This window comes from Canis aureus, chromosome 8 (assembly GCF_053574225.1).
Source record: "Canis aureus isolate CA01 chromosome 8, VMU_Caureus_v.1.0, whole genome shotgun sequence".
Taxonomy (NCBI): domain Eukaryota; kingdom Metazoa; phylum Chordata; class Mammalia; order Carnivora; family Canidae; genus Canis; species Canis aureus.
Genome location: NC_135618.1, coordinates 67848227 through 67866555, shown reverse-complemented (window position 1 = coordinate 67866555; position 18329 = coordinate 67848227). Strand labels below are relative to the sequence as shown.

General features: G+C 43.8%; 3 protein-coding genes across 29 annotated transcripts in view; 1 reads left to right on the top strand and 2 right to left on the bottom strand.

Moving 5' to 3' along the window:
* The window catches only part of ZNF655 (zinc finger protein 655), a 16802-nt gene extending 15921 nt beyond the window's left edge, over nucleotides 1-881 (bottom strand). For 3 of the 10 annotated variants that reach the window (XM_077907859.1, XM_077907858.1, XM_077907861.1), the window contains exon 1: nucleotides 530-875. The gene's annotated coding sequence lies outside the window, so the exon portion shown is untranslated. Of the gene's footprint in view, nucleotides 1-402 lie in introns of all 10 variants that reach the window. The other 7 variants (XM_077907855.1, XM_077907854.1, XM_077907862.1 and 4 more) reach the window with 7 other exon arrangements.
* FAM200A (family with sequence similarity 200 member A) lies at nucleotides 232-10070 on the top strand. Of its 7 annotated transcripts, XM_077907875.1 has the most exons (3): nucleotides 232-751; nucleotides 2198-2279; nucleotides 8157-10070. In XM_077907875.1, the coding sequence occupies exon 3, from the start codon at nucleotides 8302-8304 to the stop codon at nucleotides 9973-9975; it is 1674 nt and encodes a 557-aa protein (XP_077764001.1). In that variant the 5' UTR covers nucleotides 232-751; nucleotides 2198-2279; nucleotides 8157-8301; the 3' UTR covers nucleotides 9976-10070. The 7 variants fall into 7 exon arrangements, with proteins under 7 accessions (XP_077764001.1, XP_077764002.1, XP_077763998.1 ...); XM_077907876.1 differs by lacking the exon at nucleotides 2198-2279 and having other exon boundaries at nucleotides 232-671; XM_077907872.1 differs by lacking the exon at nucleotides 2198-2279.
* The window catches only part of ZKSCAN5 (zinc finger with KRAB and SCAN domains 5), a 28563-nt gene continuing 19265 nt past the window's right edge, over nucleotides 9032-18329 (bottom strand). For all 12 annotated transcript variants that reach the window (XM_077907834.1, XM_077907832.1, XM_077907835.1 and 9 more), the window contains one exon: nucleotides 9032-18329. In XM_077907834.1, coding sequence (XP_077763960.1) covers nucleotides 17203-18329 — 1127 coding nt within the window. In that variant the 3' untranslated portion in view covers nucleotides 9032-17202.

Genomic DNA, 18329 nt, shown 5'->3' with positions numbered 1-18329 from the left:
CCTAATAACAAAATTCCACTCTGGGGGCGGGGGAAGATGTCAGACCCTCCGCCAACGCAGACGAGCTGGGCGGGCCGCTTCCCACCGCCCTGACAGGGATCCAGGGAAGGGCTGAGATTCTAACAGGTCTCGCTCGTGTCCTTCAAACCCAAGGACGCCACCGGGCTCCGGCCCGCTTCCACAACCCTCAGAAAGGGCCGCGGCGCCCAACCCTCGGAAGGCCTCGCGCGGCGCTGCCCTCCTCCCACTTCCCCGTTCGGTGAAGACGCGCCCCCAAAAGGGCGAGGCGGGCCACTGAGACCCAGCTCGCCCCCGGGGAGGGTCACCGGGCCCCGGCAGCAAGACCCTCAGTCCGCGGGGCGTCAGGGTGAACCCCGACTGAAGAGAAACAGGTCCTCGCACCTCGGCCCCGGAGCGCTCCTGGGGACGGGAACCGCCTTCGGCCGGGACCGGCCCCTCCCCCTCCTTCCCGGGAGCCTAAACTAACGGCGACGCCCACCGCGACCCCGAACGGCTGCCGGGGACTCACCCGAGTGGAGGGGCAGGCCAAGCGGCCGTCCCGGCACAGACACTCTCGCTCTAAGGGCAGCCCCAGGCTTTCCCGGGTCGCTCTAGATAGCCTGGAGCACGGCGCTTCTCAGTGGCACTTCCGGGGGAGGAGTCCGATGGCGGTGAGCGGAAGCGAGCCCCGGGTGAGGGCCCCGGATGAGGGCCCCGGATGAGGGCCCCGGATGAGGGCCCCGGATGAGGGGTAGGTACCCGGGAGTCCTGCGCGTGTGTGGCTATTCCATGTACTTCCCTCGGTCTGAGCCACTCTCGGGGCTGACCCCGCTGGCAGCCTCTGTAGCCAGTGTACCAGTAATGAGCGCGACAGCCCCAAATTTGGGAAAGCGTCCCCGCTGGCCCTTCCCTGGCTCCAGCCAGCCCTCGAGATTGGCCGAGGATGGTGACCCGCCCACGCCGTGTGTGTCCAGGGCTGAGGAGGAGTGTTGACCTCATGGTCCGACTTCCTTAAGTCCGCGGGTGGGGAACCAGCATAGGGCTACAAAATACACTGATGATTTTTTTTAAAGATTTACTTATTTTAGGGACGCCTGGGTGGCTCAGCAACTGAGCGTCTGCCCTTGGTTCAGTGCGTGATCCCGGCATCCGAGATTGAGTCCCGCATCAGGCTCCTTGCGGGAGGCCTGCTTCTCTCTCTGCCTATGTCTCTGCCTCTCTCTGTGTCCCTCACAAGTATATAAAATCTTTAAAAAAAAAATTATTTAGAGAGATGGAGGGGGAGGAAGAGAGACTCTCAAACAGAGTCAGTGCTGAGTGCACAGCCTGATGCAGGACTGGATCCCAGGACCCTGAGATCGGACCTGAGGGGAAACCAAGAGTCGGTGGCTTAATGGATGGTGCCACCCAGGCGCCCCTAAATACAACTGATTAAAGTTAGAGTGGAAGGCGCTTGTGTGGTATGAGGACCACAGAAAATCATGGGATCAGAGTCTATTAATGTTTTGGAGGAAGGGACAGGGCATTGAGGAAATCCGTTTTTGAGAGAAATTGAGATTGGAAGACCACTGCATTCCTGGTGGAACGACTGGACTATACAGAAACAGATAGGTAAAGCAGGAAGGAGTAGGACAGGTAGGCTGGGTGCTAGAACAGGAACCCTGAGGACACTGTGACCTCCCAGGTCCTTAAGAGAATGTGATGTCTTGTGGTGGAACTGGGTCTCCTAGGGACTAGCAAGACTCTTAAAAGAATTTAAACGTGATTTGCAAGGGTCTTTAGATATTAGTCCTTTGTTTAAGTTTATAAATCAAATATCCTTTAGTGACATTTGACATTTCAAATTAAACATAAGAAAAGGCAAAACTGTAGCATTCTACATGCTTTTTCCAATTCCATCAGCCTCTTGGAGATTGATGTGCCTTTCCTTTTTTTTCCTTCTTGACTGTCATTGATCTAATGCAACTTAGTAGTATGACACAATCTCCAGGCTACAGTATCCAGCATAGTGGAGTCAGCATCAAAGAAGATGCACTGCTTAGTCAATTGCTTGTTGTACAGCTCATGTTAGAAACTTTTTCTTGTGTTGAACAAAAATATACCCCCTAGTGATGTCCGTTGTTCCTGTTAGGCTCTCTGGGAAAGCAGATGGCATATTACTTCCTCCTCTTTGTTAACAGCTCTTCTCATGTTCTAGGATCACTGTAAGTTTGGGGCTCTTTCTGAGTTGCCGTTTCCCCAAGTGGCACCTATTAAACGGCTGCATTTCTGCAGCAGAGGTGAGCAAACTATGGCAGTAGTACATTTGTGTTTTGAGTTTTAGCTGACTCAGCAAACTGCTCCAGTGAGAGGACAATAGGGGGCGCTCAATTAAGAGTTGGCTTCTCAGGGTTGCTCAGTCAGTTGAGCATCCGACTCTTAATTTCAGCTCAGGTTGTGATCTCAGGGTCGTGGGATCAGACTCAGTGGGGCACGGAGTCTGCTCATCCCTCTCCCTCTGCTCCTCCCTCCATTGTCTCTCAAATAAACAAATAAAATTAAAAAAAAAAAAAAAAAAGTCCACTTCTCAGGAGGCACCAATCCCTAACAAAAAGTAGTTAGAAACATTCTTTTTTAAGCAAAATTTTCTTTCAGTGGGTCTTCAGATGACACAGGTGGCATAAAATTTGTCATTTACACTATATTGCTTTATTTTTTTTTTAAGATTTTATTTTTATTCATGTGTGAGAGAGAGAGAGGCAGAGACACAGGCAGAGGGAGAAGCAGGTTCCATGCAGGGAGCCCAATGTGGGACTTGATCCTGGGTCTCCAGGATCACACCCTGGGCTGAAGGCGGTGCTAAACCGCTGAACCACCCGGGCTGCCCCACTATATTGCTTTAAAGAAAAATACATGAACAACTATTCCCAAAGAATTGAGCACTTCCCTAATCTTTCCCATTTGCCCACCATTGCACTAAGCATGGATAGTTAACAAAAGAAAGAAAATAGTTACACCAGATTTGACACATTCTCTAAATATGGGTTTGTTTTCCCTAACTGCTTTGTCTCCACCAGCACCATCATCTGAGGGTTTATAGGATGCCTTATCCATTAGACATACCTCAAATCAAGGAACCCATTTTATAGTCAAGGAGATCTGGCAATGAGTTTGTAACCACAGAATTCGTGGTGCTTACTCATCACTCAGAAGCAGCTGCTTGATAGAACTGTGAAATGACATGATGGAAACTCAGCTAAATTACGCCTTGCAAAGTTGGGGAGCTATCCTGTAGGATAAAGTCTATGCACTGATACCCATTGAACCAATAACATATATATGCTGTTTTGTCTCCAATAGAAAGACCAAGTGGGTACTCATTGAACCAAGAACACATTGTCTCCAATAGAAATACTATGGTGTTGAAACAGGAGCTATTACTATCATATGCATTAACTCACTTGTGGAATTTGTGCTTCCTGTCTCCAAACCTAGAGTCTTCTGGTTTATGACTCTGATTCTCAGGAAGAACATTGCTTCTAGGAGATACATTAAATGTTCCAGTGATAGTCTCACTAGCAAAGAATGGAGTTATTATAAAAGCCCTCACAGTCCCTACCATACACGCTACATAAATATAAAAACAGCCATCTGCTTTCAATAACCTACCTTTCTGAATCTTTTAGGAACTTTAGTGTAGGAATTGGGGGGAGGAGAGAGGGCAGGGTTTAGACGAGAAAAACAATGCATAACAATGTAGTGGCCCTTAGAGATGACTTGGAACACTGGAAGGAAATTTGAGGAAATATGTAGAGGAAGTTGTGGGACTATGAAGTCTTCAAGGAGGACCATAGTTTAGTGAGCCAGCCAGTGATTAAGGAGCAAAGGTCTACTCAAGTGACTTATTGAAGAGTCAATGGGGAAGTAGAAAGAAAACAATGACAACTACAGCAAGGTCAAACCTCGTAGAGAATGGGATATTATTTGAGTCTTGGAATGTTACTCGGAATGTCACCTGGTCTTTGGTCACCTTTGCAGCATGTGGCTCTTTGGCAGGCTTTCCATTGTGCTCAGATTTGTCTTGGAATTTCGAGTGTGTCAGTTTTTCAAGGTCTTACTTATGGTTTTATAAAAGATGAGAATGCTTGATCTTCTCCTGAAATAATAGTAAAACTATTGTGATAACATTTTGACATCAAAATTGGACTTACTGTAGTAATTACATTATTTTTAAGCCAAAAACTACCTGGTAACTTCAGCCAAGCTCAGAATCTCACCACTATCTAGTACTAAATAAGTCTATTGCCTATAGGAGAAATTTTGAAAATACTGCATTCAAATACCATTCATAATCAGGGTCCCCCGAGAAACAACCACTTTGGTTTTGTGAAACCAGTCACTCTTGACCTTTATATTCCTCTGTCTACATTTTTGTTACAGTCCTTAACATAGAGACACCATCACTAAGCAGTGGTATTGTTTGTTAATAACTAGAAATCTTTTTTTTTTTTTTGTAAGATATTGTTTATTTATTCATGAGAGACATGGGGCAGGGGGTGAGACAGAGAGAGGCAGAGACAGGCAGAAGGAGAAGCAGGCTCCATGCGGGAGCCTGAGGTGGGACTCGACTCCGGGTCTCTAGGATCAGGCCCTGAGCTGAAGGCAGCGCCAAACCGCTGAGCCACCCAGCGGTGGCCACCCGGGTGGCAGCGCTGCCCAGAAATCTTTTTTTTTTCTTTTTTTTTTTTAAGATTTTATTTATTTATTCATGAGAGACACAGAGAATGGCAGAGACATAGGCAGAGGAGAAAAAGGTTCCCTGCGGGACCCTGATGCAGGGCTCTACCCCAGGACTTTGGGATCACGACCTGAGCCAAAGGCAGATGCTCAAAACACTGAGCCACCGAGGTGCCCCAATAACTAGAATTCTTAGGATTACTGCCACTAATAAAAAGTAGGAGAAACGTGTAAGTATTTGAGTAGGTTGGTATCAAACGAAACCTAAGCCTCCTTATCCCAAGCGGGAAAAGCTGAGCTGAGGCCAGAGATCCCGGAAGACAGACTCAGCGACTGGAGGACAAGGCCGCAGTCCGCCCGCGTTTCCTAGAGAGGACCCAGGAGGAGGGCCCTGTCCGAGAGGTTGGTGATGGTGCACTTCCGGCTTCTGTGAGCCGCAGACGTGCGCGCGCACTCAGGGTTGCGGCGAGCCGGAGGTGTGGCTCTGAGTGTGCTACCCTTCGACACCCCCTCCCCCAGTCACCTCCTTTTTTGTCCCAGCACCCCCAGATTTCTCTGGGGTTAACGGTGAGACGTGGGTCCGACCAGAGAGGACGGGCGGGGACGGGTGGATGTGTATAGCGAGGCTCCCCTCGCCGCGACCGACCCCAGCGGATGGAGGAGGGTCCGGGTCCCCAACCTGCATCGCAGCCTCGGGAGGACGCGCAGTCTCCCTGCAGAGACAGCCTCGGAGGCAAGCGAAAAGGGCACGGCGTTTTGTTTTCCGAGCTAGGAGGATCTGCCCCCGGGACCGGGGAGAGGCAGTCTGCTGCGTGCCCCGCCTGGGCTCTCCTGTCTTCGGTTTTCACCAGACCCTGGGCTGATGCTTTTGTTCCCCATTTGTCTACATTTGCTTTCCTTCTGGTGAGGGCTTTGTTTGTTTGTTTGTTTTTTGTACTGAGTTCTTGGAGACCATAAAATGTAAACTGAGGAAGACCCGCGAGGTTATCAAGCTCCACGTGTTGTTGCTTTTTTTTTTCCTTATGGGGACAAGTTCACTCAGGTTCCTGAATGTTTGCAGATCTTTTGCTCACCCCCAAACCCACCACCAAAAATGGTGGTGATTAGTGTTCAAAACCTAGTGAATAAAGTGATTTGGATGCAGTAGGAAAAGATTGCACACACTTAACTCTTTTCCTTGCAGTTTCTGAACTTTCTGATTTCAGACATCAGGTGGATTTTTCGGTTGTGCAAGGTAATTGTGCTTGACTTGAACCTGTGAATGGTGAAGGGAGTTTGTGAGGATACAGTGGAAAGTGTGTTGTGCTACTAAGAGACCATTTCCGGTGCTCTCTCTGCCACTGCAGGATGATCTTGGACAGAACACTACTAGGTCTCAGTTTTGTCCCAAGTAAATTAATGAGATTATCTCAAAGAGCCCTTCCAACTTGGAAATTAATTGATAAGTGAATTTAACTGAAAAATCCAGCTGGGCCAAACGTAAATCCCATCTCCATTTCCTGCAGTGCCACCAGAAAGATACTTTCATTATTGAAAGTGGCAAAGGACCAAAAAGCAAAACAAAACCCACACTGATCAGCGTTGAAGAGATCTTAGGCAATGAATCAGTTGTAGAGAATACATTGAAAGCATATCAATGAAACATTATTTGCTGGAGAAGTAGGTTGATTACACAGTGCAATGGGAGATATATAAGTAACTTACTCGCAGACACATAATTTCTGTACTTTAACCTTGTGCTGCTGTAATAGTCCTCCCATTCTTTTATTCAGATGTTTTACAAATCACTTGACAGTCTCTTAGTTCATAAATGGTATGCTCTTCCAAGTGTTGAAATACCAGGCATATAACAAATTTGTTGCTCTTTCTACAAGGGGCAGAAAATACTGACACTGTATTCAAACAAATATTTTTTTAAATGTGCATGCATTGCAAGGAACTACATAGAATGACTTAAGGGCAACGATGAGAGCAAAAGAGTCTATTCTTGAGGGACAGTCTAGTTGAAATAAGGCATAAAACCATTACAAATAAGATTTCATGGTAAAAGCCATAAAAGTATTATATATACCAAAGTAGTAATGGAAACAGTTTAAGTTTGAGAGAGGACTGGGTGCTGGGATCATTCAAAAAATGTAATATAAAACCCTGTCTTTCTTCTGCTCTTCCCCCAAAATGTTAGCACCACTACTCCTTGTGGGCCTGTTCAGGTCAGGGAGGAGTGGCTGTGCTCACCTCAGCTCTGTATCTTTTGTTTCGCTTCCTTGGAGTCCCTTCATTTGATTCATACTCCTACTGTGAGGGAACAGCACCTAGGCATCTAGGAACTTGTGATTCCTCGTTCCCCACCTTTAAAACTTTGACCCAGATGTCAAAGACTGAGGTACTTTTTCTTTCATCTTAAAAGACCAGAGACAGATGGGATTTTCAAAAGATATATCACTAAACATGGAGACAAGTGAGTAAAGAAAATTTAATAGAAGGTGAAGTTCAGCAATGTAAATGGTGACAAGATAAATGCTCTGATGCTCTGAGATGGGGACCAAAAAAAAAAAAAAAAGTTATGGCTATCAGGAAAGGTTAATGAGTTTTAGTATTTTAAAATATAGATACGTTTTAGTTTTTATTTTTCTCTTGTGCCCCACTGGATCATCCTGTACACCCTACCTAGATGGTCATTTTAAGAGTAACCAGATCAGGATGCCTGGGTGGCTCAGTGATTGAGCATCTGCATTCGGCTCAGGGCATGATCCTGGTCCAGGGATCGGGTTCCACATCAGGCCCTCCTCCTGTGAGGAGCCTGCTTCTCCCTTTGCCTATGTCTCTGCCTCTGTCTCGTGAATAAATAAATAAAATCTTTTTAAAAAGGGATCCCTGGGTGGCTTAGCAGTTTAGTGCCTGCCTTCAGCCCAGGGCGTGGTCCTGGAGTCCTGGGATCAAGTCCCACATCAGGCTCCCTGCATGGAGCCTGTTCTCCCTCTGCCTGTGTCTCTGCCTCTCTTTCACTCTCTCTCTCTCTCTCTCTCTCTCTCTCTCTGTGTGTCTCTCATGAATAAATAAAATCTTTAGAAAAAAAAATCTTAAAAAAAAAAAAAAAAAGTGACCAGATGCTCTTATAGTGACTAGATGGCAGTGTAGCAGCACAGTTAGGACCCTGGGCTTCAGACTTGGGTTTGAGTAGTGGATCAACTACACTGTATTGTTAGACCCATTATTTAATTTTTCTGAACTTTTAAAAATAGGAGTAATTGTGTACTGCATAAGGTTTACATGAGCAGTAAATGAGCTATATACGTAAATATAATGAACAAATCAGCCTGCACTATGGCTACCACATCAGATTTAGTCAACTGTCCTCATGAATACTTGCATGAGGTGTTAACAGCATCACAATACAATGTTACTTTTTCATACTGCTATTAAATTTTTCTACTCTGCAGGATAGGTCTCCTAAAACATCTTGGACAAAAAGAACAGTCCTGCAGACAGACCCTATGTGGATCAAGTGAGCCAGTTCTTTGAACCTGAACACTGACTCCTGAGTCCAGGCAGACTGCAGGTTTGTCTCCCCAGTCCACCCAGGAGATGGAAGGCATAGTGATAGTGAAAGTGGAGGAGGAAGATGAAGATGAGGAAGACCATTTCCAAAGGGAAAGAAGTAACATAGAATTATCCCCACCATTTCTTCTTAGTCAGTCCACAACCATGAATGAGAGAGCCCTGTTATCATCCTATTTGGTTGCATATCGAGTAGCAAAAGAAAAACTGGCTCACACAGCTGCTGAAAAAATTATTCTTCCAGCCTGTATGGATATGGTACGGACAATTTTTGATGATAAATCAGCTGATAAATTAAGAACTATACCTCTTAGTGACAATACGATATCTCGTCGAATCTGTACGATTGCGAAGCATTTAGAGGAGATGCTTATTGCACGGTTGCAGTCTGGGATAGATTTTGCAATCCAACTTGACGAGAGCACTGATGTTGCAAGTTGTCCAACACTCTTGGTTTATGTCAGGTATGTGTGGCAAGATGATTTTATAGAGGATCTGTTGTGCTGTTTAAGTTTACATTCACACACAACTGGATTAGATATATTTACTGAATTAGAAAAGTGTATTGTTGGTCAGTATAAATTAAATTGGAAAAACTGTAAAGGAATTTCGAGTGATGGAGCAGCAAATATGACTGGGAAACATAGCAGGGTTATTGAAAAATTGTTAGAAGTGACACATAACAGTGCCCTTTGGCATCATTGTTTTATTCATCGAGAAGCTTTGGTATCCAAAGAAATTCCACCAAGTCTAATGGTTGTGTTGAAAAATGCAGTCAAAATTGTTAATTTTATTAAAGGAAGCTCATCGAATGGCCAACTTCTTGAAATACTTTGTTCAGAGATTGGAGTTAACCATACTCACTTACTGTTTCATACAGAAGTTCGTTGGTTGTCTCAAGGAAAAGTATTGAGCAGAGTATATGAACTCAGGAATGAGATTTACATTTTTCTCATTGAAAAGCAATCACATTTGGCAAATATTTTTGAAGATGACATTTGGGTAACAAAATTGGCATATTTAAGTGATGTTTTTGGCATTCTTAATGAATTAAATTTGAAAGTACAGGGGAAAAACAATGTGTTTCAATATCTTGACCATATTCTAGGATTCCAAAAGACAATATTGTTGTGGCAAGCAAGACTTAAAAGTAATCGCCCTAGCTACTATATGTTCCCAACTTTGTTGCAACACATTGAAGAGAATATTATTAATGAAGACCACCTAAAAGAAATAAAATTAGAGATACTAATACATCTCACTTCTTTGTCTCAAACCTTTCATCATTACTTTCCAGAAGAGAACTTTGAATCATTAAAGGAAAATATTTGGATAAAAGATCCATTTGTTTTTCAAACCCCTGAATCAATCATTGAGTTAAACTTAGAGCCCGAAGAAGAGAATGAATTATCACAGCTCAGTTCATCATTCACACTAAGGAATTACTATAAGACATTAAGTTTATCAGCATTTTGGATTAAGATTAAAGATGAATTTCCATTGCTGAGTAGAAAGAGCATACTGCTGTTACTACCATTCACATCTACCTATTTGTGTGAACTAGGATTTTCCATCTTGACACGGTTGAAAACCAAGAAAAGAAATAGGCTCAATAGTGCACCTGACATGCGTGTAGCCTTATCCTCCTGTGTTCCTGACTGGAATGAACTTATGAACAGGCAAGCACACCCCTCACATTAAATCTAATCTCTATGAAATTTGTTTTTGAACTTTTTAAGGTTTTTTTTTTTTAGTAGGTTGTATTTAAATATTAATAAAATTATATTTGGACTTTACTGTGTTTCATTTTTCTATGTAATATCATTTCAGGAAACTTGTTCTAGTAACATGAATCATGTGTATGTGTATCCAGAATAATGACGTGAAATATATTTGTGTCTTACTGTCAATTTTGAAAAATAGTGCTCTTAAAATGTAGTCTTATACTCCGATCCCTGTCCACCACTGCTGCCTTGCTGCTTCCTTTCAGGCAGAGCCCCATTCGGGTCCAGTTTCTCACCATCTGTGTGCTTATATGTGTTCTTCCTTTTTTGTTCTAATTCCAGGAAGTGAATCTTGATGCTAATCATGGCTTAACACCATCCTCAAACTGGATTTATTTAAGCATGGGCACATGTTATAATGCTAGCTAATGAGATGCATATCTAGGACACTCTGTCAGGATATTTTTGTGAAGGTGTCCCTTGCTACCCAAGGGACACAAGAGAGAAGAGAGTGATAGGGACATAGTTTCTGAATCTCTCCAAGACCCTCCTTAAAAACAGAGCAACCAGGATAGGAAAACTGAAACTCACAGACATCATCTGTGGCAAAACCAGGTGACAGTGTACCACCAACAGTTACAAAACTAACATGGTCCCAAGCCACTGTGTAAAAGGAAGCAGAAAGAAGAAACGAGTGTCTGATAGATTTGAAAGCTGTAAAATAATCAACAGGTACTCATGCAAAATTTCAGTGGCTATTATTGAGACCAGCAGCTTAAACCAAGAACAGCTTCCTTACTTCAGGAGAGGGTGAGTTTTAGGGGTTGATGGTAAAGTCTGGGAGCAGGATGGGCCCTGTGAAATAAAATCCAAGTTGACAGGACAGGAGAAACCAAGTCTTATCTCTGTATCCTTGAGAATTGCTTTGTTTGGTTTCCTCCGCTCACAATCAAGATCTTTTTGTGTCCTGATTAGTGACAATTAGCCTTTGGCCAAATTCCAAGATACAGGTTTCCACAAGCACCATCCTCATGGGCTGGGGCAGTTTATGATGGGTCTTTCCTACTAAAATCCTGCCCCTTCCGGATCAGATACCTGCTTCCTTTGTGTTTTCTTGTGATGACATAACTAGTACAGGTACCTCACCAGCACCATTTAACCAGGGACAATTTGGAATTGCATTGACCCCTTTGGGACAACTCATATCCACATCCCTAGTCCCCCACCTTTATCTGGGAAGATGTTGGAATGGGGAGTGAAGATAAGTTTGCTGCCAGAAAGAGAATTAAAAAGCTGTGAAAACACCAGATACAGATCTTTTCTCACTGTAGTGTGGAGCCCTGAATAGGTTAGGACTGAGGAGTCTTGAGGCTCCAGATATGGTCAAGTCCTAACTCTGCGCCTCCGTTTCTTCATCTGTAAAATGAGGAATGTACTGCTTGTTTTCCCTGCAGAGCTTTTGAAGACTGTATTAAATGTCTTAGAAACGTAAAGCACCATATAAACAGGGTGGAAGTACTCATAGAAATACATAAGGAAAAAAGATACTCCATATGCTAAGGAGAAAGAACTCCGGCTTTGGAACTGGACAGCTGAATTTTGTCTCTGATTGATACTCCCTATCTGACCGTGGACAATTCATTAACTTTCTGAAGCTCAGATTGCCCAACTCTAAAATTGAGACACCCTCTTTAAGTAATTATTTTAAATGTGTTGTATTGTAAATGTACATGTATTGTTAATACACGGTAAGCCAGTACAATGTAAATCCACTCCTAAGCAGGACTGAACTGTGTCTCCCAAAATTCCTACATTGAAACCCTACTGCATCTGGAGATAATGGGGTAAAGTTAAATGAGGTGATAGGTTTGGCTGTCAATAGGACTGATGTCCTAAGAGGAGGAGCTACCAGGAGCGGAGGCACTGGGAGGAAAGGCCATATGAGGACAGCAAGGAGGCAGCTGTCCACTGTTACCTGGATTATCTAATTTCCAGCTTCCAGAACCTTAAGAAAATAAATATCTGCAGCATTTTGTTACAGCAGCGGGAGCATACTAACATACCAAGTAAGGTATTTAGCACAGAAATAAGCACATTAATCAGATGCCCAACAAATGTAACCTTTTTTTTTTTTTTTTCTCTTAGAAACAAGATTATAACCGCAGTGGTTTGTTAAGGTGGTTTATCTGGACTGAGTGATGGGTTTGTAGTAATGCAGTCGTATTTTCTCCTGGTAGCAGCACCAATCAGTGATATACACTGCGCTTGTACTATTTCCGGCCAAAGATAAAACACAGCAGTTGCTATACTGCACCAAACTCATGCTCAGGGGAACCAAGAGACAGATGTCAAAAGGGAAAATTGTCCTTGACACCAAGTCCAAAACATCTTGGTGTTTATCCTTGAATATCCCTAATTTTTTTTAATCTGCTATATTTTCTGTATCTCTGCAGGTACTTCGTTACTTTCCTACTCTTACTTTTTCTCCCTTTATCTTCCCATTTCAAACAGTGTCTCTAGTTCTGCTACATGTGATCTGACAGGTGCAGATCTCTGGTCACCCTGATACCTGTTGTTTCCTCTTTCTGGACCTTCTGTAAAGTTCTCTCTCCTTAGGTCCAAGCCCCAGGGCTTCACTTATGGGGTAAGTCATTCCAGGATTCGGTACCAGCACAGAAAAATGCTAGTGCCTTAACGTTTTGTCTCCCACGCCCTTCCTAATGGATCCCAACATTTAGGTTTAAGTCAAAGCACAAAGCGGGGCTGGGCCGGGGCGTAGGAGCCGTAGGGGAGGCGCTTTCCCCCACATGGTGCTGGGGGACCAGAGGCCAGGGTGCTGACGATCAGATCATCGGGAAACTCCTCTCGACCTCTCCACCACCCGCACACCGGAATTCAGGCCCACAGGTAGACCGGGAGAGGAAAGACAAACAGAACACAGGACCTCAGGACAAACAGAAGTCCCGGAAAGCCCACCGTAAGTACCTAGCAGTCCCGCCCCCTCATGCCCGCCTCTGTAGGAATCTGAGGGGCCTCGCCGCCACCTCCGTAGTTCCCGGAGCCTCCCTCTACATTGTACATCTAAGAGTAAGATGTAGCCTCTTCTTCAGTCTGGGGAAAAGACCAAAGTTTAAGGGGATCCCTGGGTGGCTCAGCGGTTTAGCCCCTGCCTTTGGCCCAGGGCGTGATCCTGGGAGTCCTGGGAGTCCTGGGATCGAGTCCCACATCGGACTCCCTGCATGGAGCCTGCTTCTCCCTCTGCCTGTGTCTCTGCCTCCCTCTCTCTCTCTCTCTCTTTCTCTCTCTATCATGAATAAATAGAATCTTAAAAAAAAAAAAAAAAAAAGCCAAAGTTTAGAAACATTTCCTCCCCGGTGAGAAAGAAATAAGGGACCATGGGAAATCTAGCCTCCAGGGTGGAAGGCGTGGTTCTCAAGTTCCTTCTGCAAGGAAAATACCTCAAGCTAATGACCGGGCCCTACTCACTCAGATGGTTCCAGTACTTTTGTAAAAATCACAGGAATTTTTTAGAAAATCACAGGCTTCCTTTCTGCCCCTAGTACCGTAGTAACATGCTCCGTGTGCCCACTTACTGATGTAATTGGAACCCAGATTCTGCTGTCCTGTTCCTTTTCTGCCTTAGTCCCTTCCAACATCTTAATGTTAAAAAGATAAGGAAGTAGCATCTCAGGCAAACAAACTTGCTCTAACTTGCCCAAACTCAAGCAAATGTATGACCCTAACGTCTTGTTTCCCTTTCCTTTTGGAGGAGAGGGCTATGATGGATGTGGTGACTGAATAACAGCAAAAACTTTTCAGATACTCAAATAACATAATTTTTTTGTTTTCCTGAAATTAGAAGCAATGAGGGAAAGCTGTAAGACTACAGATAAACAGTTTTCAGCTCAGAAAGATGTTTCGGACACTCAGAAACTGGGTAACCAATTGGCAGAAGTGTTTTCTCCAGTTCAACGTGTTTACTAAGTGTTTGTTACACACAGAGGATTCCTCCATCAGGTTGGGGAGGTTAGGTTTGATGATCCCATGGGACCCATGACAATTTTAAGATCCTATAACTGTATGATTTTATCATATCTTGGCACAAAACTTTTTTACACAAGTGACAAAAACAGTTTCACCACTTTGTAATGTTTGATGTTTAATAATACAAGACAGAGGCGCCTGAGTGGCTTAGTTGGTTAAATGCAACCAATCCTTGATTTTGGCCCAGGTCATGATCTCAGGGTCGTGAGATACAGCCCAAAGTTGGGCTCTATGCTGGGCGTGGACCTGCTTAGGTTTCTCTCTCCTTCTGCCCCTCCCCCCTCAGCTCAGGTGCATGCCCTCTCTCTCTCAAAAATAAAATTTAAAATCTTAAAAAAATAATAGACATAATATAGTTTAGTTTATACGCAAAGTGGAAAGTAGTCTGGCTGGGTTCAAATGCTAATTCTGCCACATCTGTGTGACTTGGGGCACTTCAGTTTTTCCCAACTGTAAAATGAGGGTGCTACATAAAACCACCTCATAATGTTGTGAGGATTAAATGACATGATCCACATAAAGCACATGATGTTTACAACAAGGTAAGTACTCAATAAACATTAACACCAGTCTTCACGGAAGTTTTCATTCTCTATTAAGTCTTATAGCTGATCTTCAGTTGTTTTCTTTTTTTTTTTTTTTTTTTACTTTTATTTATTTACCCATGAGAGACACAAAGAGAGGCAGAGACACAGACAGAGGGAGAAGCAGGCTCCCTGCAAGGAACCCAAAATGGAGCTTGATCCCAGGACACCAGGGTCACAACCAGAGCCAAAGGCAGATGCTCAACCACTGAGCCACCCAGGCACCCCTGACCTTCAGTTGTGATTGTTTGTAGGAGACTCCTTAAATGCTACCAGTGAGGCCCTCTGACATTGACATGTTGCATGAAATTGGTGGCTATTTGTCCTGAGGGTGTCATTGTCTCTTTAAGCAACTAGTGGCTTTCAGCAAGAGCTACACAATTCTATAAACTTTCTATTATTTCATTTTCCCCCCAAACCTTCCATAAGCCAGCAGCACATCTCTTTCCACCTATATCCCATCCCAGTTCACCACAGTAAATATCCCACAACTGAACAGCCACCTCACACCAGGAACTACCAGTACTCCACCCACCATCCATGATGGTCCTCACTGCCTCCTGGTTGAGTGGCCAACTCCACAATCTGTTCTTACAGTCAGCATCCTGGGAGCACTCATCACACCAAAGGTCTTAGATCAGATTCCCTCAAGCAGAGCCTGAGAAAGGGATTCAGAGCCATGTGATTTGTTGAGGGAGTGCTTTTCAGGAAAAGTTTTTGGTATTTTGGTGTTTTTAAGTAAATTCTACACCCAATGTGAGGCTTGAACTCATGACCCAAGATTTGGAGTCAAACACTCCCTCAACTGAGCCAGCCAGGTGTCCCTTCAGGAAGAGTCTGTATGGGAGGGAATGAAACAGAACAGAGAAAAGCAAAAACCAAGCATGGATGTAGTCTCAGATATACTCTGGCCTAATCCACAGAGAGAGGATTCTGGAACAGAAGCTGCACTACAGTACCCCGATCCCCCACTAAGACAGACCTAGTGAATCAGCCTTTTGTACCCCACCCATATCAATCAGCCACTGGCTGGGGGGGTGTGGAGGACAGGTAACTCCTGCAGGCAGCTCCCATCATCTGAAGACAACTTTTCAGAGTCTCTGAAGGGAGAGCTGTGAGCACCCAGCAGCCAAAACTAGGGGATGGGCATGCCAGCTTGGTAAAGGGGATCTTGGGGGATGCCTGGGTGGCTCAGGGGTTGAACGTCTGCCTTTGGCTCAGGGTATGATCCCAGGGTCCTGGGATCAAGTCCCACATCGGGCTCTCTGCATGGAGCCTGCTTCTCCTCCCTCTTCCTATGTCTCTGCCTCTCTCTCTCTCATGAATAAATATGTAAAATACAGTCAACAAGTATTTATTGTTCATGGCAAGCCCAACAGTCATTTACCATACCAATTCACAAGAAGCACTCTCTCCGTCTCTAGAAAAGAGGCTCAAATTAACTCTCTTATCCATGTCATCATTCCCCCACACCTTCCCTCAAGGCAGGGCTAACCAGAACACGCACCCTTCTGCTCCTAATTACAGTTTACTTTCAAATCTAACTCCAATCCAAAGTGACACTTATTCTACACAACATTATCCTATGGAGGAGGTCTACCTCCAGGGCAACTAGGAATTGCTACACATACTGCTTGAGCCAAGATTCCTAATTCAACTTGGTCCAATTCCTTCCATGGACACAGCTGCCCTCATTCTTGTGGGTGAGGGAATGAAAATCAGCCCACACTTTGGCCTGTTTTCTCTTCTTTATTCCCCTATGGTTGCTCTCTCTCCCCCATTCAGATGCAACTGAGCAAAAAAAAAATTTTTTAAGATGTGGCTGACCAACAGCTTCTCTCCTGAATTTACACACTTAATTCTTCTTGCTACTATCCAACTTTGATGCTAGTAGAATCAAATTAAAAACAAGGTAAAGAATGTTTCATGGAGAAGTTAGACTGAATAATGCAACAGGAACGCATACCATCCAGCCTCTAAACCCCAATTTTGCCAGAATATAAATACCTTAAGTCAATTTCTTTTCAAAAGCTTTAATACTCAAGATGGGAACAACAGCTGGAGCATTCTAGTGGCAGGATAATCATTTCGTTTCTAGAAAAGGTTCATTGCTGAGGTACCAAAAGAGATTATCATGCTAAAGAGTTCTCTCTTCCTTTTGCTGTGCTCTTCCCTGAATAAGCTGTCAAACAAGGCAGAAACTACAAATAAAGCTTATTTCTACTGCATTCATGAGGCTTTTCTCAGTGTCAATGTTCTGAGATTTGACCAAAGAATGAGTGCCACCTGAAGGCTCTCCTTCATCCACCATATCCAAAGGTTCTCTCTTGTCTAGGTTCTTAAGCATGAAGATGCTAACAAAAGCATTTCTCGATGGGGAAAGCAAACAGATAGCTATTCATTATGGATTTTCCAGTGTTCCTAAGTTCTAACTGAAAGATTTCAACATATCTGTAGGCTTGATGATTACATTGGAGAAAATGCTTGACATTGTTATTACATTCATTATAGGAGTAGGGTTTCTCTTAGAAAGGCTTCTCTAAAATTGAGCAAAAGCTGTTCTACAACAGAAACATCTATACACTTACAGTATTTATGGCATCTGTCCTCTCATGACTTCTTAGATGTTTGAAGAGGCTACAACTCCAACTGAAACTCATTCCACATTCTTTACATTGAAAGGGTTTCTCACCAGTATGGATTCTCTGATGTTGATTAAGATGTGACTTCAAAGTGAAGCCTCTGCCACATTCATTACATTGATGGGATTTCACATTGGAGTAGGCTTTTTGATGTTGTTTTATGTGGGAACACTGGCCAACATTTTCTCTACATATATCACATTTATTGGTTTGTTCTGCAGTGTGAGTTCTGTAATGCTGAATAAGGTCTGAACTATAACTAAAGGCTTTGCCACAGATATCACACTTATAAGGCTGCTCTTGCAACTCAATCTTCTTATCTTCAATCACCGTCAGGTTCCAACTATATGCTTCCTCACAAATGCCATTTTTTTCATTCCTCTGACCCATGTGGAGCACCTGATGTTCAATGAGGCTAACATACTGAAAAAATATTTCTCCACATTCATGACACTGATGGGATTTCTCTCTAGAGTGGAGTCTCAGATGCCCCGCAAGGTGGGACCGCCTCCCAAAGCCTTTCCCGCACTCATTACATTTAAAGGGTCTCTCCCCACTGTGCACACTCTGATGCTGAACAAGATGGGACCTCACTCTAAATGCTTTCCCACACAAGTGACAGGTATAGGGTTTCTCACCAGTGTGGACTCGCTGATGCTGAGTCAGATGTACACGCTGATTGTAGCTTTTCCCACATTCATCACACCTAAAGGGTTTCTCCCCTGTGTGTATTCGCTGATGTTGAATCAGATGCGCACTCTGAATAAAGCTTTTTCCACATTCGTTACATTTATGTGGTCTCTCTCCTGTGGATGATTTTTTGTGAACATACGTGACTTCACTGAAATTTATCCTCTTTGAAGAGGGATGTCCTAGCACCTCTTTCACGGGAACTCCCTGCTTTCTATCCAACTTGCCTGGATGTTCATGGGCTTCTCCAAAATCTTGAACTTGAGAAACATTTCTTTGGATTCTTCCTGGTATTTCCACATCTGCTTCTGAAAATTCTGAAATTTTCTTCTTAACATTCAATTTTGTATTCTTACTTCTTTTCTCACTGC